General features: G+C 45.4%; 1 protein-coding gene across 6 annotated transcripts in view; it reads right to left on the bottom strand.

Moving 5' to 3' along the window:
- Positions 1 to 4286: 4286 nt before the first annotated feature.
- The window catches only part of LOC103107934 (protein FAM228B-like), a 26478-nt gene continuing 6126 nt past the window's right edge, over positions 4287 to 24638 (bottom strand). For 3 of the 6 annotated variants that reach the window (XM_016185403.2, XM_060186661.1, XM_060186657.1), the window contains 4 exons: positions 21664 to 21751; positions 21419 to 21569; positions 14899 to 15006; positions 11266 to 13003 (listed from right to left, as the gene is read on the bottom strand). In XM_016185403.2, coding sequence (XP_016040889.2) covers positions 12808 to 13003; positions 14899 to 15006; positions 21419 to 21569; positions 21664 to 21751 — 543 coding nt within the window. In that variant the 3' untranslated portion in view covers positions 11266 to 12807. The other 3 variants (XM_060186659.1, XM_060186662.1, XM_060186658.1) reach the window with 3 other exon arrangements.

The raw sequence follows: 24638 nt of genomic DNA, 5'->3' as shown, positions 1-24638 counted from the left end.
CTGCTTGCAAACCTTGTACACCAAGGGCTCTTAAGGAAACTGGAGAAACTTCTTCCAAGGAAACTGGGGTTCTGAGATGGTTCAGCAGGAACTGTCCATACCTCACATGCCTGAGGCCCCGGGGCCCCTCCCCTGTACCACCTTATTTTTACAAGGTCAACTGCTGGCTCTGCTGGGCTGCTCCCTCTGATCTCTTCTCCTCCCGCTGACTGCAGGGGGGAGCTCTCCACAGGGCACTGTGACCGGCCTTCAGTCCACAGATCTTCCTCTCCCTCCCCAGCTACCTGTTTGCGGAGTTCCAGGAGTGAATGGCTGAGAGAGTTATGTGGAAAATGTGCAAAATGGAAAACCCAGGACTCAGACTAATTCTGGTCCTAGTCTAGAGCTCAGGAGAAAGGCTCTTGTGAGGTTTCTTTTCCTTTTTCCTAATGGATACTGAAGAACTACAAGTCCTCTAAATTGAGTAGGTTTCCCCCAACCACAGAGCTTCTAAAAGTAAAAGGTTTAGGGAGTCGGGCAGTAGCGCAGCCGGTTAAGCGCAGGTGGCGCAAAGCGCAAGGACTGGTGTAAGGATCCCGGTTCGAGCCCCCGGCTCTCCATCTGCAGGGGAGTCGCTTCATAGGTGGTTAAGCAGGTCTGCAGGTGTCTCTCTTTCTCTCCCCCCTCCTCTCCATTTCTCTGTCCTATCCAATAACGACGACGTCAATAACAATAACTACAACAATAAAACAAGGTCAACAAAAGGGAATAGATATTTTTTTTAAAAAGTAAAAGACTTAATTCACTTACTTTTTTATTATCTTTATGTACTTGTTGGATAGTGATAGCCAGAGGGAAGAGAATACCAGAGGAGAGAGACACCTGGAACACTGCTTCACTACTTGCAAAGCTTTCGCCCTGCAGGTGGGGACCAGGGGGTCAAACCCGGGTCCTTGCGCATTATAACATATGCGCTCAACTAGGTGCGCCACCAACCCAGCCCCACTCAGTTCAGTTTCTATTGTTAGGGTTCTGTGTTGTCATATAAACTATAGGCTGGAGAGCGAGCTAGCCAGGCGGCCTGGGTACACGAGCCTTTCAAGCTGCCCTCAGAGCTGGGCTACATGCGGATGGATGCCAGCCACATCTGGGCTCACTTTGAATGTCCTGCCACTGAAACCCAGCGTGGCCTTCAACACATGCTCTGAGCATGGCTTTCCTTGGTGTGTTTTCTGTATTCGCTGAGTATATATATATATATATATATGTATATATAATTTATTTTGAATATACACAGAGATAAGTTGAGGGGGGCCGGGCGGTGGCGCACCTGGTTAAGCATACACACTACAGTGTGCATGGACCCGGGTTCAACCCCCTTGCCCCCACCTGCAGGAAGAAAGCTTCACGGGAGGTGAAGCAGTGCTGCGGGTGTCTCTCTGTCTCTCTCCCTTTCTAGCTCCCTCTCCCCCCCTCTTGATTTCTCTGCCTCTACCCAATAATAAAGTAAAATTTTTAAAATAATTTTCAAAAAGAGGGGATGGAGAGAGAGAGAGGGAGAGAAACTTGCAGCACTGTCCAGCACTCCCGAGCCTTCCCCACGCAGGCAGGGATGGGCTCTTATGCACTGTGATGTGTGCCGCCAGCTAGCCTGTCGTCTTGTCATTTTCTCTAGACGCTTAAATGAAATCCCAGAATCAGCTGCACAATGCCCACATTTTATTTGGACAGTTTTTCTTTCTGTTCTTTTTTTAATCAGAGCAGCTCCAGTTTTTAGGGGTGCAGGAGCTCTTAGGACCTGGAGATTACCAACTCCCCTTATCTCTTGTGATGAGGTGTTTCTCTGTCTTAAAGAGGGACAAATGCCGGGTGTGCTCGCTCATAGTGAGGCTTAGGAGACAGAGTCGGGGGAAAACTGCAGAGTGAAACAGGAAGAAGCTGTGGCCTCAAAGGGGCGGTGAGAGGTCAAGAGGGGTTGGGCGCCCAGTACCCTGTGCCAGAATGTGATGACAATTTGGAGGAGGTGTGTTGACACCTGTCTTTGGGAAGATATGGCTCTGTACCTGTGAATCACTTGTTCTTTCCTGACAAAAGCAATTAACCCTTTGCAAGCCAACCGTGGCCGGAGCACATTCTGTCAGAAGGTCACTAGCTGAAGTTGATTCATTGATAAAAACAAGTCTCTCAGAATGAGTCTTTGCCTCTTGTAGTGCTGCGACAGAAGTTAACTCTCAAATGTCAAAAACTCTGGAGTGACTCCACTAATGAAAATGATCCGTTGGGCAGTATTTGTGTTGTCTGTCAGAAAAACTGGACACTCCCTGCAGAACATTTCAATAGTTTGTGTTGTTGCTGTCTGTATTTTTGTTTTTGCCTTTTGTGCTAAGTCAGTCATCTGATCTGAGACACGATCCAAGACAAACTAACACTGCAACAGTTTCACTTGTCCGCTGCTGAAAGCTCCTTAACAGCCACCACCCATCCTTTGATCCAGATGCAAGTCACTGAGTTCAGCATATTTGGAGCCAGAATGATACCCCAGATTGGACGTTAATGCATCACCGCAAATTAGACGCGTAGGTTCTCCTTGGACTTCATCAAATAATCATTGGTCCAGGAGTCAGGCAGTAGCGCAGCGGGTTAAGCGCATGTGGTGCGAAGCGCAAGGACTAGCTAAGGATGCCCGTTCGAGCCCCCAGCTCCCCACCTGCAGGGGAGTCACTTCACAGGCGGTGAAGCAGGTCTGCAGGTGTCTCTTTTTCTCTCCCTTTCTCTGTCTTCCCCTCCTCTCTCCATTTCTCTCTGTCCTGTCTAACAATGACATCAATAACAACAATAATAATAGCTACAACAATGAAAAACAAAGGCAACAAAAGGGAAAATAAATATTAAAAAATCATCATCGGTCCATTTCTCTTGAAGGATGACACTGCATTGACTTTCCTATGTAGTCGCCATTTGCAGGATGTCCCACCACTTTAACTTAGTTTGAATAGCTGCCCAGTGTGTGTTGCCAGCAATTCGATCGTTTTGCTTTGGTGGCTGTCCTCACGCTGCATCTTGGACTTGGGGCATACCCAGCATGCGTGTTGACTCCTGGGGTCTTTTTAGTCGACTGTAATCTCCTTAATCTTCATCTGAGACTCGGTGTTTGCAAGGACTGTTGATCGTGCAAGTGTGGGTAGAGGCTGGACTGCAGTTTATTGTCTGTTGACGAGGAAACTGACGGCTTCATTCAGTCACCAGAGGCAAGGCCGTTAACACCACAGGGAGTCCCGTCGTCAAATACTCCACAGCTCACAGGGGTTTTGCCACGGTGTGTCAATGTTTAAGGGCGCTGCTGCTCTGCCTGGTACTGACTGTCCTCCCTGTGAGTCACCACAGAAGCAGCATACGTTCTGTCCTGCCTCTTCCTCTATGTGTCCTGTCTGTCCCATAATGGACAGCCCTTGCTGCTTGTTCCTCAACATTTACATTATTGTTATGATTCACTTAATATAAACTGGTGTTGCTGTGACAACTCCCAGATTTACTGAATTTTGAGTGCCACCTATGGTTGCCTTGGCAGGGCCAGACTGAATGACTTAGCGGGTCTTACAGAGCCTGTAGGCCAGATGTCTCCTCCCACCCCCACGCCCTGCCTTCATGGGTGAGAGACAGACAGGAAGAGACACAGAGATGTCACAGTACTGCTTTGATGAAGCTTCTCCCCTGTTGGGACTCCTCTGTGACAGACCCAGGGCTTGAACCCAGGGCCTCATGTATTGCAGTGTGTACACCCTACCAGGTAAGCCACCTGCCAGCCTGTGAGTGTGGATTTAAAGAGGGCCCAGCCAAGGGAACGCAGCTTGATTTGGGGGAAGACTAAATGACATGAAATAGGCAAAGTAACTATTGTTACTTTTTTTTTTTTTCTTTGCCTCCAGAGTTATCGCTGGGGCTCGGTGACTGAACTACAAATCCACTGCTCCAGAAGGCCATCTTTTCCATTTTGTTACCCTTGTTGTTGTAACTGCTGTTGCTGTTGTTGGATAGGACAGAGAGAAATGGAGAGAGGAGGGGAAGACAGAGAGGGGGAGAGAAAGACAGACACCTGCAGACCTGCTTCACCGCCTGTGAAGCGACCCCCTTGCGGGTGGGGAGCCAGGGGCTCGAACCAGGATCCTTACACCAATCCTTGTACCAGTCCTTGTGCTTCATGCCATGTGCACTTAATCCACTGTGCTACCACCCGCACCCCTTATTACTTTTATTGGATGTTTCAGGCAATTATTACTCGACCTCTAAGAGAAATACATCAGCAGCAATTGTCAATACCTGGTATTTTTATTTCCTAGTTGTCATACAATGAACTCAAAAAGTAAATGAAATTTATTATGAATTCCTTTCTCAGACACAGAACGATTCTGGAGTGCCTTCCTTGGTCCTCCCCTGAGCGGTGCTTGCTGGGGATGGCGTCCTCTGAAGTGACCTTCTTTACCAGGCTCTTTTACAAGTCAGGGATCAGGGTACGTACTCCTTAGTCGCTAAAATATTTTGAAGATGACATAAGTCTTGGGTGTCACACAGAGATAAGAGGCTTGTAAGAGCAGCAGAATTGCTCAGCTCAGCTCAGCTGCCCCCCAAAGCCTCATCCTGCCGGCGCTAGGAGACTTGTCCTCTAGGCAGGGTCCCCTCCCTAATCTCAGCCTCTCCTTCCCTTGTCTGGGCTTAGACGTGTGGGGAATCAGGGACAGAACTGGCCCTGTCACAGGTAGAGTAGGTGACTGATGCTGACAGGGCTTCAGGAAGATACACTCCAGATGGCAGTGTATCTTGAGGGCTAACTCACTCTAGAGTTGTTGGGGTGTTTTAAAACACGATATTCCTCTCTTTTCTCATTTTTTTTTTTTATTTATATGGTGACAGGAAATGAACTTAAGGTCTTCACACGCAAGGGACCATTAAGTGATCTTCATGGTCCATTTTCTCATTATTTTTATTTACAGAGGAAGAGAAAAGAAAACAGAGAAAGGAGATAGCTCCCACCATTCCATCTTCAGTAGAGTTTCCCCCCAATACTGTCTGTGGTGTTCCCATGTGGTGCCGGGACTCAAACCCAGGCCCTTAGGCATGGTAAGGCATGCACACCACCAGTGAGCTTTCTTCTGCTCCCAAATCTCTAAATCTGTACTTCTTCCTTCACTGTTAACTGTGGGCGATCTTCTCACTACATTAAGAAAATTAAAGAAACACAAGGAAGCAATCCTTACGGAGCCAGCTTCATCTAAGCCCATATATCTGTCTTCCTTCTACAACAGAAGGGTTGTCCCGCCTTCCTTCTGAGTCCGTGGCCCCAGCTTTTTGCATACACAGCTTACGGGGTGTGGGGGTGGATGGGGTGATAATTTCAAGTAGCAAAGTTGAAGAAGGCTTCTCTAAAGAGATATCTGTGCAGAGGTTTAAGTGAACCGGGGTAGTTAGTCAAGGAGAGATCTAGAAATCCGACGAGAGAACACACCAGTCTCGTGAAACTATAGCTAAGGCTTCTGAAAAAAAACATAGCCAGAGATGGGCACATGTGGCCAGTGGGCTAAACAGAGGAGCAGGGGAGAGAGTCCCCATGCTGAAGAAAGAATGCATGCTGTCCACCAGCACCCTTTTGGTGGCTTGCAGTGTAGCACAGTACTGCTGCAGTGCTGAGAATCACTGGGCTCTTAACCCCTAACCTCAGGGTATCAGGCACAAAATTGCTTAAAAAAAAAAAAAAAATCACCAGAGTGGCAGAAAATTAACTGAGAACTGAAGGTGAAGGCACCATGCTAACTATGCAAACAGAGGAAAATGTCAGCTGTCCACGAAATTAAGGCTACAGCCACAGAAAGAACTGCTACTGAAAAACCACAGTAATGTACAAAACGGGGGGATTTATCAGAGAAAGAATTTGGAAAATTCATCATGAGGGCAATTCAAGAATCTCAACTTAAGATAGAACATCCCAAGCACATTTTTTAGGAGAATAGAAAAAAATGCTACAAATGTTTATCTGGAACCAGAAAAGACCTAGAATTGCCAAAAACAGTCTTGAGAAAAAAATAACAGAACCGGAAGCATCACACCCCCAGATCTCAAACTGTATTATAGGGCCATTGTCATCAAAACTGCTTGGTACTGGAACATGAATAGACACACTGACCAATGGAATAGAACTGAGAGCCCAGAAGTGAGGCCCCACACCTATGGACATCTAATCTTTGACAAAGGGGCCCAGACTATTACATGGGGAAAGCAGAGTCTCTTCAACAAATGGTGTTGGAAACAATGGGTTGAAACATACAGAAGAATGAAACTGAATCACTGTATTTCACCAAATACAAAAGTCAATTCCAAGTGAATCAAGGACTTGGATGTTAGACCAGAAACTATCAGATACTTAGAGGAAAATATTGGCAGAACTCTTTTCCGCATACATTTTAAAGACATCTTCAATGAAACGAATCCAATTACAAAGAAGACTAAGGCAAGTATAAACCTATGGGACTACATCGAATTAAAAAGCTTCTGTACAGCAAAAGAAACCACTACCCAAACCAAGAGACCCCTCACAGAATGGGAGAAGATCTTTACATGCCATACATCAGACAAGAGTTTAGTAACCAACATATATAAAGAGCTTGCCAAACTCAACAACAAGACAACAAATAACCCCATCCAAAAATGGGGGGAGGACTTGGACAGAATATTCACCACAGAAGAGATCCAAAAGGCCAAGAAACACATGAAAAAATGCTCCAAGTCTCTGATTGTCAGAGAAATGCAAATAAAGACAACAATGAGATATCACTTCACTCCTGTGAGAACATCATATATCAGAAAAGGTAACAGCAGCAAATGCTGGAGAGGCTGTGGGGTCAAAGGAACCCTCCTACACTGCCGGTGGGAATATAAATTGGTCCAACCTCTGTGGAGAACAGTCTGGAGAACTCTCAGAAGGCTAGAAATGGACCTACCCTATGATCCTGCAATTCCTCTCCTGGGGATATAGCCTAAGGAACCCAACACACCCATCCAAAAAGATCTGTGTACACATATGTTCTTGCCAGCACAATTTGTAATAGCCAAAACCTGGAAACAACCCAGGTGTCCAACAACAGATGAGTGGCTGAGCAAGTTGTGGTCTATATACACAATGGAATACTACTCAGCTGTAAAAAATGGTGACTTCACCGTTTTCAGCCGATCTTGGATGGACCTTGAAAAATTCATGTTAAGGGAAATAAGTCAGAAACAGAAGGATGAATATGGGATGATCTCACTCTCAGGAAGAAGTTGAAAAACAAGATCAGAAAAGAAAACACAAGTACAACCTGAACTGGAATTGGCGTATCGCACCAAAGTGAAAGACTCTGGGGTGGGTGGGTGGGAAGAATACAGGTCCAAGAAGGATTCAGAGGACCTAGTGGGGGTTGTATTGTTAAATGGTAAACTGGGGAATGTTATGCATGTACAAACTATTGTATTTACTGTTGAATGTAAAACATTAATTCCCCAATAAAGAAATAAAAAAAAAAGAAAGAAAAACATATTCAAGACTTGAGTGATTCTCTAAATAAAGCAATAGAAAACATACAAAAAAAAAATCCAAACAAAAGTACAAGGTGTAAAGGACACTTTGAATGCATAGCAGACTCAAATGACAAGTCCAGTAAGTACAGTCAATGAGACAGAAGCGAGAATATCAGAATTAGGAGATAGTGAACACACTTTGTGAATTCAAAGATGACAGAGGAGAAAGGCTTAAGGAAAATAAAGCAATTCTCCATGAAATAGAAGACTCCATAAGAAAGACAAATATGAAAGTTATAGAACTGCCAGAGAGAGAAGGGAGCAGAGAACATATTCAAAGAACACAGAAAAATGTCCACACCAGGGCAATGTGAATAAAAGACATCCAAGAAGCTCAGAGAACAAATTTCTTTTTCTTTTTTTTTTTTTAGAGAATAAATTTCTATCTTAAATGGCCTACACCAAGACACATCATTATAAAACTATCAAAACTCAAAGAAAAATATTGCAGGATACTAGGGAAAGGAAAAAAGTGATCTATAAAGGTTGGGATATCAGGCTTTGATCAAATTTCTGATTCCAAATTCTAGAGGCGAACACATGCAAGAGTAAGAAAAACCGGAGTATAGCTCTGGTATACACAGCGAGTGCTTCTGGGACCTCACACATTTTTCTTGGAAATTTAAATTGGGACTGGGATTCGACTTCCGGAGGCGGAGCTACGAGCAGCAGATCGCTTTCTCTCCTCTCCTCTCCTCTCCTGGATCAACTAGGAATACCAAAGGAGACCACCCGGACCGAAACAAGACAGGACTAGAATGACCACAGAAACCCAGTAAATCACCCGTGAGTACAAACACGCGTGGCTGGTGACAGAGAGGAGAGAGGGGCCTAAGGAGAGATTAAGTGACTGCTAACAGTTTGACAGTTTGTCAGTGGAGACACCACCTCCAGTCTGCTCCACCAACAAGGGGACAGCTGAAGGGAGGAAAGGACTCCCCAGAGACTCACCAAGTACAACTCTGAGTCTCCATTGCTACTACCCTCAGAATCTGGAGCAGCAACAGGGAGGGCACAGAGATCTAACCGGGAAACTCAGGAGAAGACCTATACCTCGGTGGCATAGCTGAAGGGCTGTGAAAGTCTCTTTGCATAACCACTGGATTATCTCTGCCACACCCTGCTTTATCTCTTGGTCAGGAGTCATTGATTAAGCCAAGAAGCCTATTGATAGTTTAAAAGCCCTCAGGCTACCATAGCCTACAGGGGAAAAAAAAAAGGCTTTTACACCACTGAACTCCAACTCAGGGATTGAAAAAACTGTTAACTTATATAAAATGGTTAAAACAACAAGAAAAAATAATGGAGACTCGAACCAGGACAAGAGTCCAGCTAAAAGTCCTCCAGAGGGTGAAGCACAAAACAACGAGTTCAACATCCAAACATTAGCTAAGGAAATAATAACAGGAGTGAGTAAAGAATTTGAAAAAATTGTAATCAGAAATGCAGGAACAACAAATGAGAATATGGAAGAAAATTCTAATAATCTCATGGTTATTAGAGAGCTGAAAGCTGAAATTGCTGAGCTAAGAAGGCAACTAGCTGAACAAGCTAAAACAGTATCAGAGCAGGGCAACAAAATAGATGAACTCCAGAAAGCAGTAGAGGGCAGAGAGAATAGAATCAATGAGGCTGAAGACAGAATTAGCAAGATTGAGGATGAATTAGAGACAACTAAAGAAGAAGTAAGAGATCTCAAAAAGAGATTAAGAGATGCTGAAAACAACAACAGAGTCTTATGGGATGACTTCAAAAGAAACAATATACGCATTATTGGCTTACCAGAGGAAGAAAGAGAAGGGGAGGAAGAAAGCGTTCTCCAGGCGATAATAGCTGAAAATTTCTCTAGTCTAGACAACACCAAAGACATAAAGATTCAAGAAGCCCAGAGGGTCCCAAACAGAATTAACCCAGACCTAAAGACACCAAGACATGTCATACTTAGATTGGAAAGGAATAAGGATAAAGAAAGGATCCTCAAGGCTGCAAGAGAAAAACAAAGAGTCACCTACAAAGGAAAACCCATAAGATTAGCAGCAGACTTCTCCATACAAACACTACAGGCCAGAAGAGAATGGCAAGATATCTATCGAGTGCTCAATGAGAAAGGCTTTCAGCCAAGAATACTATATCCTGCTAGATTGTCATCCAAATTCTAGAGGCAAAGAGAGAGTGGAACAAAACATTCAAAGTACTAAAAGATAAGAACTGCCAACCACAGATACTCTATTCTGCAAATTTATCCTTCAGATATTAGGGAGAAAGAAGGGTATTCTCTAATCCAGAGAAACGAAAGCAATCTGCCATCACCAGCCTGGCCTTGCAAGAACTATTGAAAGGAGACCCACAAGAAGAAATGCAACTAGAAGGCCACTTAACACCATATACCAAAGTTATCTCAAAAATGGATTAATGGTTTGGATACTAGGCCTGAAACAATAAAATACATGGAAGAAAACATCAGTGAAACATTTTAGGGCCTTAACATCAAAGATGTACTCAGAGTCAACTGAATGCGCAAATGAAACTAAACGGGAATACATTACATCGGAAAAATTTTCCACATCAAAAGAAAATTCCACAAGAATAAAAAAGCAATTGGGAGAAGATATTTGCATATCACATATCTGATGAGACTGGTGTCAAACACCTATAAAGAAATCATACAGTCGTGATCTACAAGGTGGCGTATGGGTAAAGCATTGGATTCTCAAGCATGAGGTCCTGAGTTCAATCCCCGGCAGCGCATGTACCAGAGTGATGTCTGGTTCTTTCTCTCCTCCTGTCTTTCTCATGAATGAATAAATAAATTCTTTTTTTAAAAAAATCATACAGTCAATAGCAGAAACAACACAATTAAAAGGTGAGCAATAAATCAGAATAGCCATTTTTCTAATGAAGATATACAGATGGGGGTGGGGATAGGTAGCCCAGTGGTCATATAAAGAAACTGTTTGCCTGAGGCTCCAAAGTCCCAGATTCAATCCCCTACACAACCATAAGCCAGAACTGAGCAGTGCTCTGGTAAAATAAATAAGTAAATAAAATACAGATGACCCACAGACACACAGATATTCCATTTCACATATCATTAGAGAAATACAAATTAAAACCACAATGAAATACCATCTCACAACCACGAGAATAGCCTACATCAAAATAGGAAATGACATGGTTAGAAAGTGCAGGAAAAGGAACTCTGTTACACCGTTAAGGGGGGTGCAGAGGAGTACAGCCATTATGGGAAACGGCATGGAGTCCTTAAATAAAATGGGCAGACCTTATGATCCTGCCGCGCCGCTCCTAGTCATATATCCAAAGACCATGAAAGCAGTGATTCAAAGGGACAGATGCACTCCTGTGTCTATGGCTGCTTCATTCACCATTGCTAAGGAGCAGAAGCAACCTAAATGCCCATCAACAGTTGTCTGGGTAAAGAAGTCATAGGACATACATTCATGCTATGGCATGCTATGCTGCAATTAAAAAAGGTGTTGTATCCTTTATGATTAAAACACACATGTGAGAATATTCGACCTATGTTTAAAGTAGTGACATTGAAATATCTTACATCTATGTATCTGCTAGTGGTCTCAACTCACCCATCAAAGGCACTGGATTCACTGGACTGCCAATGCAACCATGAGCTGTCTGCAGGAGTACCACTCAACCTGACAGGATAGAAACAGACTGAGCCAGCAAGAACTGGAAAACATTAATAGGTTGATTACAACCAAAGAGATTGAGAAGGTCATCAAAAATGTCTCCAACAACACAAGTCCAGGCCCAGATTTTTTTTTTTTTTTTTTTTTTTGTTCTGAAGGGTCCTGATTCTGGAGCTATTCACTGAACTGGGGGTGGGGACCGGGGTAGGTTGGAGGGATGGAGGGAAGCAGTCTGGACAGGAAGAGGGGCAGAGGTAAGTAAGCTAAGTAAGGAGTAGTCACGTTTGAGGCTGATTAAATTTAATAACCATCACAATACACAAAGAGGGTGTGTAGGGTGCGACTGTAAAACAACTCGTCCCCCTCACTGTCCACTTAGACCGGTTCTGTCAGGGTAGTTCTTCCCTCATCCCACTTTTCCTATTGGATTTTTGAATTTGTTTTTGCTATCTTTACTTATTGGATAGAGACAACCAGATATCAAGAGGGAAGGGGAAGACAGAGAGAGAGAGAGAGACACCTGCTGCCCTGTTTCACCACTTGCAAAGCTCTCCCCCTGCAGGTGGGGACTGGGGGGCTCGAACCTGGGTCCTTGTGCACTGTAGCATGTGTGCTCAACCAGGTGCACCACCACCAGCCCCTTACCTGTTGCGTTTTCCCTGCTGCACTTATTCTGAGTTCACATCATATATTTGTTATTGATATTGTTGCCCTGTCCTATAAGCTCCTGAAGATCAGAGTTCTTGATATTGTGTGTTATGTCTCAAACACTGCCTGGCTCACAGTAGGTGCTGGTGAAATTTCTGAGAGAGAAAGCACCCGGAAGGATACTGAAATCGAACCACCGGAGAGGCTAAACCACAAAACAGAGCTTCAGTGTTTCTTTCTCCTTTGGGTGAAACAGAGAGACATCTAAAATGAGAGGTGAAGATGGACTGCTTACTCAGAACTAAGAGCTCGCTGCTCTTCTGATTTCTAACTGGGCAGTAAGGAAGATGGAGGGAAAGGTATGACTTCTCCAAACCCTAAACTCCAGGCCTCCAGGCCTTGGGGCTTAGAGGGAGAGGTGGACTCTTGACCTGGAAGCAGTAGGCTGGGCTGAGATGGTCAGCCAGCCAGCAAGTTTGCAGAGCTGTCTTAGGGTGAGACCTCTGTGCTCTGTGGACAGTTTCTATACAGCTGACATTTTCAGTTTGCAGACTTTTATGCCTTACATTTCACTACTCTGGTGGTCCTACTGAAATTATTCTAGCTGTCCTGACTGAATTAAAGGAAACAGTAGGTGAGGCCAAGCTTAGAGCCCAAAGATGAGTGAGAAGTGGTTGAGAAATGGTAGAGATGGTGGAGAGGGAGCAGGCCAACAGCTCGGGAACGGGGCCTCGGGAGTCCTGCTCTCCACTCTGTGGACGCCCGGGAGCAAACTTTTCTCTCAGCTTCTAGTACTTTTTTCCTGCCTTTTTTTTTTTTCTTTTTCTGTCGGGGGTGAAGAAGGGTGTTTCAGGGGGATGGCTGCTCCTCTCTCCCTGGAACCCTTTCACACAGATTAGTGCCCATCTGTTTAGGTTTGGGGATTAGCAGTTGGTGCCTGTGTGTTACAAAACAGCAGGACCCCCGCTCTTACTGCCTCCTGGGCCACAGCACTTCCTGCCTCCAGGCTGAGGCGCTGCCCCTCAGAGTCGGCCTCTCTGCGGTTTGGAGTCTTTCCCATCTGACAATGCAGAGGTCCTTTCTCCAGAAAGGATGAGTCTTTGACTCTGTAGGGAAGAACCAAAATGGAAAACATGTCTCTTAATTATGAACTCATGTGTAGCGCCCAGTACTTTGGAACCATGTGCCAAGGACCCAGGTTCAAGCCACCAGTCTCCATCTGCAGCAGTGACGCAGGTCTGCAAGTGTCTTTCTCTCTCCCTATCTCACCCTCCCCTCTCAAGTTCTCTCTGTCCTATCTAATTAAAAAATAATCATAGATATTTTTTTAAAGGAAGTTGATGAATGTATATGAATGTACTTTTTCTTTTTTCCAGAGCACTGCTCAGCTCTGGCTTAGGGGAGTGTACTGACTTTTTGTGAAAACAAACTCCAAATAAAAAGCATCAACTTTCTCTAGTGATGTTTTCATCTAAACCCCTGCTGCTGAGTCAAACAGCAGACTGAAGATCCTAGTAAGCAAGCTCCTCACAGAGCTGCCCACTGTGCCGTCCCAGAGAGAGCCAACTGCCAAATACGCCTTCTCCTCCCCCTCATGACCGAGATGCTTCCCGAATCCCGGGGAGATGATCCAGTGCGCTTCCTTCATGTAGGAGCTCAGACTTGAGTCTCTAGTTTAAAATGTCAGTCCCTAAGTACTCCAACAATGCACTCTTCTTGCTAAGACCTGAACTATGCTCTACTAACAGGACTCTGAGAACAAACACCCTCCTTCTAAGGCTCAGAGCACTACCACTCTAATGCACGCTGTGCCGGGGACCAAACCAGGAGCCAAACACATGCAAGTCCTGTCCTCTACCAGCTGAACTATTTGCCCAATTGCATGTTTAACTTTTTTTTTTTAAACCAAAGCCACTGCTCAGGTCTGGCTCATGGTGGTGCTTCTAACAAAACCTTTTTCATAATCACTATGTTATCTATCTCCCCAGCCCACATGTTTAACACTTTGAGAAACTACTGAACTGTCCCCCAAAGTTTCCGTACTATTTTACATCCCTCCAGGAAAACACATGAAGAGTCTCATTACTCATGATCAGATAACAAATTCTCTAACCATGCTGAGGAAGCTCTCCTGGTAATTTCCTACTGTTAACTGGGGTGAATTCTCACGTTACCTGCCCAGTACAGTGTACTCGTTCTCTGCCTAGAACATCTCCCCTCTCTGGGTAGAATATTCTAACAGATACCACTACCAAAACTAGTCCGAAATTCCATTTTCGTGCCCGAATTAAAATTAAAACCTAGCCTTTAGTATGAGGTGTTAGATCTTTCTGTATCGATGTTACTTCTAAGAGGATCTGTTGTTTGGTGTTTCCTTCCCTTTTTATCTTGTCAGATGTGCCCAAACTTCACCCCTGCACAATTCCATCACTCCTGGCAGACTCTTTTTCTATTTTAAGAGATAGAGAGAGACAAACAGAGAAGCAGAGGGAGGGAAGGCGAGACACCACAGCACCTGCCATGCATGGTGCTCCTGTGTGGTACCAGGGGCTCCAACCCAGGTCCTTGAGCATGGTGAAGTGTGCACTGTGGCAGTTAGCCACCTCCTGGCCCTACCTGTCCTTCTTCATAGGTATTTCATTCATTGTGTGTGTGTGTCAGAGACAGAGAGAGAGAGAGAGAGAGAGAAAACTTCATAGGAGAGGAAGAAAGAGAGAAGCCAGAGCATCACGCCAGTATTTGCAGTGCCAGGGCTCAAACCATGTTCCAGCCACATAAACCCTGTGCTCCACCAGCTGCTCTTTCCCTGGCTGCAATTCGCCCTTTAAAATCTAAAGCTAAAGACAATCACTGCTTGCCTCAGACATGGTAGTGGTACAGCAGTCTGGCGCATGCCTCGACACTGACCCCAGCAACTTAAAGGACACGGTGGGGCCAAGGGGCGGAGAACCATCGTGAAGTGTCATAAAACAAGCAGCAATCTACAGAGTAGCAGGCTCACCTGGAAACCACTGCTTTTTCTCCATTCGGCATTTCCAGAAGAGGAGGGGCTCTTGAGCAGTGTTCCAAATCAAAACTACTGCTGTTAAAATTCACTTTCATGTTTAACCTTCAACAAGATAAAATATGGGAGAGTGCTCTAAGAGTCAGACGAGCTTACATTTGTACAGAAATTACTGTGATACACTGGCTGTATATATTCATTCCAGAAAACCACTACTGAAGACTGCAGTACTTTCTTGGCTGTTTGGGCAGTTTTGTTAAAACCGTGATGAGGACTGTTTTACCATTTACTGACAGTCAAGAATCAGCCAGGCAAAGTTTTAAGACACTCCCTAGTCAATAAGAGTTTATACACCAGTGAAAAAGAAGCCAAAGGGTTGTGTCACTGATTTATTTCTTTTTCTTTCTTTCTCTCTTTATTATTGGATAGAGAAACTGAAAGGGGAGATACAGAGGGAGAGAAAAAGAGAGATAACCTGCAGCCCTGCTTCACCACTCGTGGAGCCTTCTCCCTGCAGGTGGGAACCGGGGGCTTGAACCTGAGTCCTTACACACTGTAATGTGTGCACTCAACTAGATGTGCCGCTGCCTAGCCCCAAGTTGTGTCATTTATGAACATAACTGTAAAAAACAGAACCTTTTTCGCAGAGAGAATCCAACATAAAGGCGTGAGAAGCCAGAGCTGTGGGGAGCTGGGGTCAGAGACTGGGCGGAAGAGCAGGTGACAGACACCTCTACATGCCAAGACCCACTAGCACAAGCTGTGACTTCACACACTGCTCTGCTTTTCCATAACAACGGGCTGGGAGCAACATTAGCTGAAGATTTTTTTTTTAATAGATCGTTTATCGGGGGCCAGGTGGTAGCGCAGAGGGTTAAGTGCACATGGCGCAAAGCTCAAGGATCAGCGTTAAGGATCCCGGTTCAAACCCCCCGGCTCCCAACCTGCAAGGGGGTCACTTCACAGGCAGTGAAGCAGGTCTGCAGGTGTCTATCTTTCTCTCCCCCTCTCTGTCTTCCTCTCCTCCCTCCATTTCTCTCTGTCCTATCCAACAGCAATAACAACAACAATAAACAATAAGGGCAACTAAAGGGAAAAGATGGCCTCCAAAAACAGTGCAGGCACCGAGCCCCAGCAATAACCCGGGAGGCAAAATAAATAAATCATTTATCTTATTTATTAAATAAAGATAGAGAAACACTAATAGTGAGGCATTAAAGAGAAGGGGGAGATAGAGAAACACCTGCAGCACTGCTTCACCATCAGTGAGCCTTTCCCTTATGCAAGTGGGAACCGGGCCGGGGGCTTGAACTCGGATCCTTGAGCACTGTAACATGAGCATTCTAATGGGTCCATCACCGCCTGGTCCCTATCTGAAGATGTCTATAGAGGAACAATGATCATTTTAAAAACTATCACCCAGAGGCGGCTCAGCAGTATCAGGTAATGCCTGGGGCCCTGAGTTCACTACCCAACTTCACCCTGAAAGAAAACTCTACTTTCTTTCCCCTTGGATTCTGAGCACCATGAGCGCAAGTACAGTGGTTTGGCAGGGTCCTCCCAGACCGAATGTGCTAGGAATGAGCAGGTTCCGAGCGCCACAATTTTTTTTTTAATCTTGTTTATGCACCTTGATATCTTCTTTATATTCTTCTCCCCATCTTGGATGGAGCTTGAAGGAACCATGTTAAGTGAGATGAGCCAGAAACAGAAGGATGAACATGGGATGATCTCACTTAGAAGTTGAAAATTTGTGGTCTGGGAGATGGCGCAGTGCATAAAGCATTGGACTCTCAGGCAGGGGGTCACGAGTTCAGTCCCCGGCAGCACATGTAGCAAAGTGATGTCTGGTTCTTTCTCTCTCTCCTATCTTTCTCATTAATAAATAAATAAATAAATTTTTTTTAAAAAAAAGCAGAAATTGAAAAACAAAGGGAAAACACTGAGCAGAACTTGGACTGGAGTTGGTATATTGCACTCAAGTAAAAGACTCTGGGGTGAGAGGAGGGTTCAGGTCTTGGAACATGATGGCAGAGGAGGACCTAGTGGGGGTTGAACTGTTATGTGGAAAACTGGGAAATGTTAAGTAAACTATAGTATTTTATAATCGACTGTAAACCATCAGTCCCCCAATAAAGAATTTTTTTTTTAATCTTGTTTATCAGAGAGAGACCCATAGAATCCCTCTGGCGTATGTGGGCTGGGTATTAAAATCTGGACCTCACCCACAATGACCCTGGGTCCATGCTCCCAGAGGGATAGAGAATGGGAAAGCTATTGGGGAGGGGAGGGGATATGGAGATTGGGTGGTGGGAATTGTGTGGAGTTGTACCCCCCCATCCTATGATTTTGTTAATGTCTCCTTAAATAAATAAATACATTTTTTAAAAAATTAAAATCTGGACCTCAGGCCTGCAAGTCCCTTTTTCCCTCTGGCAACCTCAGCTCTGCCGTCAGTCCACTACTCTTCCCATTTTGTTCTTTCATCTGTTTTGCTTCTTTTAATTCCACATACAGGTGAAATGACCCAATACCTGCATTTCTCCTCCTGACTTATTTTACTTCACTTTGTCCCAGGTTCTTTCCATTTCGCTTCACATGGCACCCGGCATGTGTTGTGCACGTGTGTATCTGTAGCTCAAAGTTCTGGTGGCAACATGAATTAACACAGGTGAACAGACGGAGAATTTCAGGGAGAAATAAAAACTATATGAGAAGAATCAAATGGAAATGGTGGAAGGAAAAATCACATCAGGGGCTGAGGCAGTAACATAACAGATATACAGAAAAGCCTTTGGGGGCCGGGTGGGGGCAGGAGGGTCACTTCTTAGGTGGTGAAGCAGGTTTGCAAGTGTCTTTCTCTCTCTGTCTCTTGTCTTCCCTTCCTCTCTCGATTTCTAACCTATCCAACAACAATCAAAAGGAAAATGTCTGCGAGGAGCAGTGGATTCATGGTGCTGGCATCAAGCCCCAGCAATAGCCCTGGAAGCAAATACATATATAAAGGATATCATGACCATGGCTCTGAGGTCTTGTGTTCCATCCCCAGCACCACCATTACAGCTGAGCAATACTCTGGTTTCTCTCTCTTCTCTCTCTCTCTCTATGTGTGTGTATGTGTGTTTCTGTATCTCTTTCATTAAAATACATAAATAAGGGGGGTCGGGCGGCAGCGCAGTGGGTTAAGTGCAGGTGGCGCAAAGTGCAAGGACCGGCATAAGGATCCCTCTGATGAACTTTTCAGTATATGGAATGCAGCTGAGAAGACTTGTTTGGTTAATCAACACATGGAACACAACTGGGGAAAGCTCAGAGAGCTGAGAGAGGTCAGGAGAAAGTGCCCAACTGAAATACACCTCAGGAACTAGGGCAACAGGGCAGGGGTAGATAGCATCACCGTTATGCAAAGAGACTCTGAAGTACCAGGTTCAGTCCCCCGCACCCCATAAGCCAGAGCTGATCAGTGCTCTGGTTAAAAAAAGAGAGAGAAAAAGAAAGAAAAGAAAAAGTGAACTAAAAAGGACAGAGTAAAAACCAAGGAACAGGGCTAGAATACTCACTTGGATCTAGTGAACTGCTTTACCATGTGAGCTACCCAGGTGCGGGCCCAGCCCCCAACCACTCTGAAAGAAATTTTGGTGCTGCACTTTCTTCCACTTCCTCTCTTTAATTCTGTCTTATAAAAAAGGGGGGAGGGGTGGGCAGTAGTGCAGTGGGTTAAGTTACATGGCACAAAGCGCAAGGACCGGCGTAAGGATCCCGGTTCAAGCCCCGGCTCCCCACATGCAGGGGAGTCGCTTTACAGGAGGTGAAGCAGGTCTACAGGTGTCTATCTTTCTCTCCCCCTCTCTGTCTTCCCATCCTCTCTCCATTTCTCTCTGTCCTATCCAACAGCAATGACATCAATAACAACGATAATAATAACCACAACAATGGTAAAAAAACAACCAGGGTAACAAAAGGGGAAAAATGGCCTCCAGGAGCAGTAGATTCGGGGTGCAGGCACTGAGCCCCGGCAATAACCCTGGAGGCAAAAAGAAAACAAAACACAAGCAAGGGCTAAGTAAAATGGTGTGACATACATATAACTGCAGTCTTAGGAAGAAAAAGAAAGAATAGGGCACAAAAATATTTGAAGTGAAAATAACCTGGAATCTTCTAAAAGAGACACCAGGTAATAGAGTCTCAGAGGCACGTGTCTGCTCCATGACTCGGCAGCTCTGCCGCTAGTATGTAATGAACTGTATGCACATGCCCTCTGAAAAGCAATGCCGGCAGTATTTTCAGAGGCTCTGTTCACCCCAGTATAAGGTCCACCAACAGGAAAGTGAATCAATAAACGGAAGTATATTCACCAACTTGAGTGTTACCCAGCAACACGAAGAGAAACTGCTAGCCACATGGGTGTGTTATCTGCTGCCCAGATTAAACCCCACAGGCGTCGTGCTGAATAAAGAAACCGGAAACAAGCAAAAAAAAAAAAAAACCGTTGTCGTTCCATTTGGATAAAATTCAAGAACATAGGCTACGGATTGGCTCAGAAGGGATAAACAAGCATCTGAAGTGCTGTGAGTGTCTGGCCTGCTGGTCTGGCCAGTGTGATCTGTACAGACATGGCAACACTCAGACAGCTGCACGCTCACCATCATCCCGCTGTGTCGGACAGTGACGGTCTGTACAGACATGGCAACACTCAGCTGCACGCTCACCATCATCCCGCTGTGTCGGACAGTGACGGTCTGTACAGACATGCGCAACACTCAGACAGCTGCACGCTCACCATCATCCCGCGCTGTGTCGGACAGTGACGGTCTGTACAGACATGCGCAACACTCAGACAGCTGCACGCTCACCATCATCCCGCGCTGTGTCGGACAGTGACGGTCTGTACAGACATGCACAACACTCAGACAGCTGCACGCTCACCATCATCCCGCGCTGTGTCGGACAGTGACGGTCTGTACAGACATGCACAACACTCAGACAGCTGCACGCTCATCATCATCCCGCGCTGTGTCAGACAGTGACGGTCTGTACAGACATGCACAACACTCAGACAGCTGCACGCTCATCATCATCCCGCGCTGTGTCGGACAGTGACGGTCTGTACAGACATGCACAACACTCAGACAGCTGCACGCTCATCATCATCCCGCGCTGTGTCAGACAGTGACGGTCTGTACAGACATGCACAACACTCAGACAGCTGCACGCTCATCATCATCCCGCGCTGTGTCGGACAGTGCCGGTCTGTACAGACATGCACAACACTCAGACAGCTGCACGCTCATCATCATCCCGCGCTGTGTCAGACAGTGACGGTCTGTGTTCTGAAACACACACGAGTGTTATGTGTGATACAACACGAGTGTTATGTGTGATTAAGAGTTAAGAAAACACACCCTAAAAATCAATCAATCAAGGCGCCTAGCCGGTGGCGCACCAGGTTAAGCACACGTAGTAAGGTCTAAGCACGGAGAGCCGCGCAAGGATCTGGGTTCGAGCCCCCGGCTGCCCACCTGTAGGGTGGTCGCTTCACAAGTGGTGAAGCAAGTCTGCAGGTATCTGTCTTTCTCCTCCACCACCCCTTCTCTCCTCTTTCAATTTCTCTCCATCCTATCCAAAAAAAAAAAAATCAAACAATGGCCTCTAGGAGCAGTGAATTCGTAGTGCAGGCACTGAGCCCCAGCAATAACCCTGGAGGGAAGGAAAAAAAACAAACTCTAGGGGTGGACATTGTGTGGAAATATGCCCCTCTTATCCTATAGTCTTCTCAATATTTCCATTTTATAAATAAAAAAATTTTAAAAGGGGGTCAGTCGAGTGGTAGTGCAGTGGGTTAAGCGCACATGGCACAAGGACCGGCGGAAGGATCCTGGTTGGAGCCCCCGGCTCCCCACCTGCAGGGGAGTCACTTCACAGGTGGTGAAGCAGGTCTGCAGGTGTCTATCTTTCTCTCCCCCTCTCTGTCTTCCCCTCCTCTCTCCATTTCTCTCTGTCCTATCCAACAACGACATCAATAACAACGATAATAATAACCACAACCATGGTAAAAAAACAACCAGGGTAACGAAAGGGAAAACATGGCCTCCAGGAACAGTGGATTCGTGGTGCAGGCACCGAGCCCCGGCAATAACGCTGGAGGCAGAAAAAGAAAATTAAAAAAAGCTCGGGGCCAGGTGGTGGCACACCAATTAAGTGCGCACAGTACCAAGCTCGAGGATGCGGCTTCATGCACTGCACCCTCCCACCTGCAGAGGGAAAGAAAGCTTCATGAACGGCGAAGCAGGGCTGCAGGTGTCTAGCTTTCTTCCCCTCTCTCTCATCCACTCCCTTCTCAACGTCTCTCGTTCCTATCCAGTAAAATGAAAAACAGAAAAAAATCCTCCAGGAGCAATGGATTCGTAGTCGTGGCCCCGAGTTCAATGCCTGGCACTGTTGAGGGTGAAGTGGAGCAGTGCTCTCGTCTCTCAGAAAAGCAGCGCGAGCGTGTCTTTACGACTGGGTCACGCATTACCTTCTCCTTTTACAAAAGTCACTTTCCATGTAGGATGTGGGCATTTTCAGCCACTCATTTGGAGTCATGAAGTGTCTTGAATTACGGATTCTGGGGAATCTGGAACGCAACTTGGCCTCCTCCTTGAATTCTGTCATTGTGTAGATTTTGCCTGCAGGAAGATGAAGTCATCTGTGTTAGCACCTTACATGCAACGTCCACTGCACTCGGGCTGTGGAATCACGTCGCAATTAGGAACTAAGTACCAGTCTCACACTGAAGAAGCGTTCTTTCTTCATTGTATCTGTCTGCTTGGGCCTTTTTCAAAGGATCTCGGAATGGTGGGATGATTACCTACAAGAAAAAGCACTTCTTTGAGAAGTGGGCTTAGGGGTCTTTCAGCCTGTCCTAAGCATCACAATTACTATCGTGCCAGAATGGGCACAGACGCAGTCCCTACCCACTAACAGCAACCTAAATCATGATGCAGACTTACCACAGAAAGTGATGGGAAGGGCCAGGAGGTAGCACAGTGGCTGGAACGCTCGAGCTTGTGGCCCCAAATTCAGCCCCTGGCAAAGCATATGCCAGATGATGTTCTAGTTCTCACTCACTCCTCCTCCTCTCTCTCGTTGATAAATCATTTGAGAGAGAGAGAGAGAGGAGTGGAGAGAAGGAAGCGGGGGAGATAGTCTATTAACTCCATTAGCAAAATCCTCCAGCCAAAGAAACACGATAAGCATTTTTTTTTTCCTTTTCCCTCCAGGATTGTTGCTGGAACTCAGTGCCTGCACATCAGATCCACCACTGCTAGTCGCCACTTTTTCTTTATTATTATTTATTATTATTTTAAATTATTTGATAGGGCAGAGAGAAGTTAAGGTGTGAGGGGTGGACAGAGAAGAAGAGAGACTGAGACTCCTGCAGTACTTGCTTTGCTGCTCTGAAAGCATTTCCCCCACAGGTAGGGAGCAGGTGCACCACCACCTGGCCCCCGACTAGCTCTTCATTAAATAGCCTCTTCAGGCGGCTTGGGAGGTGGCACAGGGTGTTAAGACACTGGAGTCTCTACTATGAGGTCCCGAGTTCAATCCCTGACATTGCATGTGCAAGAGTGACGCTCTGGTTCCTCTCCCCTTCTCTCATTATTAATAAACAAATTATCAGTAAACAAATCTGGTCCCTTCTCCTCTCATATTAATAAGTCTTTTTTAAAAAACTACACATTTTTTTAAAGAAATATGCCCATAATAACAAATACAATTTGGTAACACTCATGTAAGTTTATCTCAAAACAAAGAATAAAAACTCGGCCAGAACAACAACAATAGTAACTACAATAAAAACAACAAGGGTAACAAAAGGGTATAAATAAATATTAAACAAAAAAACTGGGCGAGGGGGCCAGGCAGTAGCACAGCTGGTTAAGTGCACATGGCGCAAAGCGCAAGGGCCTGCGTAAGGATCCTGGTTCAAGGCCCCGGCTCCCCACCTGCAAGGAAGTCACTTCACAGGCGGTGAAGCAGGTCTGCAGGTGTTTATCTTTCTTTCCCCCTTCTGTCTTCCCCTCCTCTCTCCATTTCTCTCTATCCTATCTAACAACGATGACATCAATAACAATAACTAAAACAACAATGAAACACAACAAGGGCAACAAAAGGGAAAATAAGTAAATAAATATGAAATAAAAGGATCCCAGTTCAAGACCCCGGCTCCCCACCTGCAGGGGGGTCGCTTCATAAGCAGTGAAGCAGGTCTGAAGATGTCTGTCTTTCTCTCTGCCGTCTTCCCCTCCTCTCTCAATATCTGTCCTACCCAACAACAATGACATCAATAACAATAATAATAATAACCACAACAATGATCAAACAAGGGCAACAAAAGGGGAAAACATGGTCTGCAGGAGCAGTGGATTCATGGTGCTGGCACCGAGCCCAGCAATAACCCTGGAGGCAAAAAAAAAAAAAAAAAAAAAAAAGCTGGGCCAGAGAGACAGCTCAGCACTACTAGAGATCTGTGAGGTCCTGGTAAACCTGACCAGTGTCACATGGGAGTCCCAGAAGGGCTGGGGAGATAGCACAAGAGCTGTGCTAAAGATTCTCATGCCTGTGGCTCTCAGGTCCCAGGTTCAATCCCCAGCACCACCATAAACCAGAGCCAAGCAGTGTTCTGGTGTGTGTGTGTGTGTGTGTGTGTGTGTGTGTGTGTGTGTGTGTGTGTGTGTGTGTGTGTGTGTCTTTCTCATTAAAAAAAAATTTTCTAGAACCTGGTTAAGACCTCAGTGAAAATTAGTTGCTATTCTTAATCAAGTATCATACAATGATGAGAATGTATTGACAAGAAAATAAACTGAGGGAAAAGTAAAAACCACGAAAGCTAACACAGGGCCTGGGGAGGTGGCACAGCGGCAGTGTGCGTGCCAGCAAGGGCGAGCCCTGATGTGTTCTCCAGCACTGGCACGTGAGAGAAGCAAAGACACAGCGACTCCGACCTCCGTGGATGCTGGAGTGGTACTTTGTGCCTGCTGTCTTACACACACACTCAGAGAGAGAGAGAAATTCAGCAGTAGAGCGATGTGCAAGACCCTACATTCAATCACCAGTATTGAATGTCTACACCATGTGTACAGGAATCTACACATCCTTATTTATACAGTAAAATGCTCTATATAGCTGTGCATATTTTTAAATATTTATTTTCCCTTTTGTTGCCCTTGTTTTTTATTGTTTTTGTAGTTATTATTGTTGTTGTATTGATGTCATTGTTGTTGGATAGGACAGAGAGAAATGGAGAGAGGAGGGGAAGACAGAGAGGAGGAGAGAAAGACAGACACCTGCAGACCTGCTTCACCGCCTGTGAAGCGACTCCCCTGCAGGTGGGGAGCCGGGGGCTCGAACCAGGATCCTTATGCCAGTCCTGGCGCTTAACCCGCTGCGCTACCACCGATATTTTCACACAGCTATAAAAAGGAAGGCGGGCACATCTGATTGAGCGCACATGTGACAGTGCACAAGGACCCAAGTTCAAGAGCCCGGTCCCCAACTGCAGGGGGAAAGCTTCAAGAGTAGTGAAGCAGTAATTCTGTCTCTCTCCCTCTCTATATCTTCCTCTTAATTTCTGATTGTCTCTATCAAATAAATAAAGATAAGAAACAATAAGCAAATAACTAAATTAAAAGGAAGTCTTTAAAGACATACAAAAAAATTAATGGAGCGGAGGGTAGATAGCATAATGCTGATGC

The sequence above is a fragment of the Erinaceus europaeus genome, chromosome 3 (assembly GCF_950295315.1).
Source record: "Erinaceus europaeus chromosome 3, mEriEur2.1, whole genome shotgun sequence".
Lineage (NCBI taxonomy): Eukaryota > Metazoa > Chordata > Mammalia > Eulipotyphla > Erinaceidae > Erinaceus > Erinaceus europaeus.
This window is presented reverse-complemented; position numbering and strand designations above follow the sequence as displayed.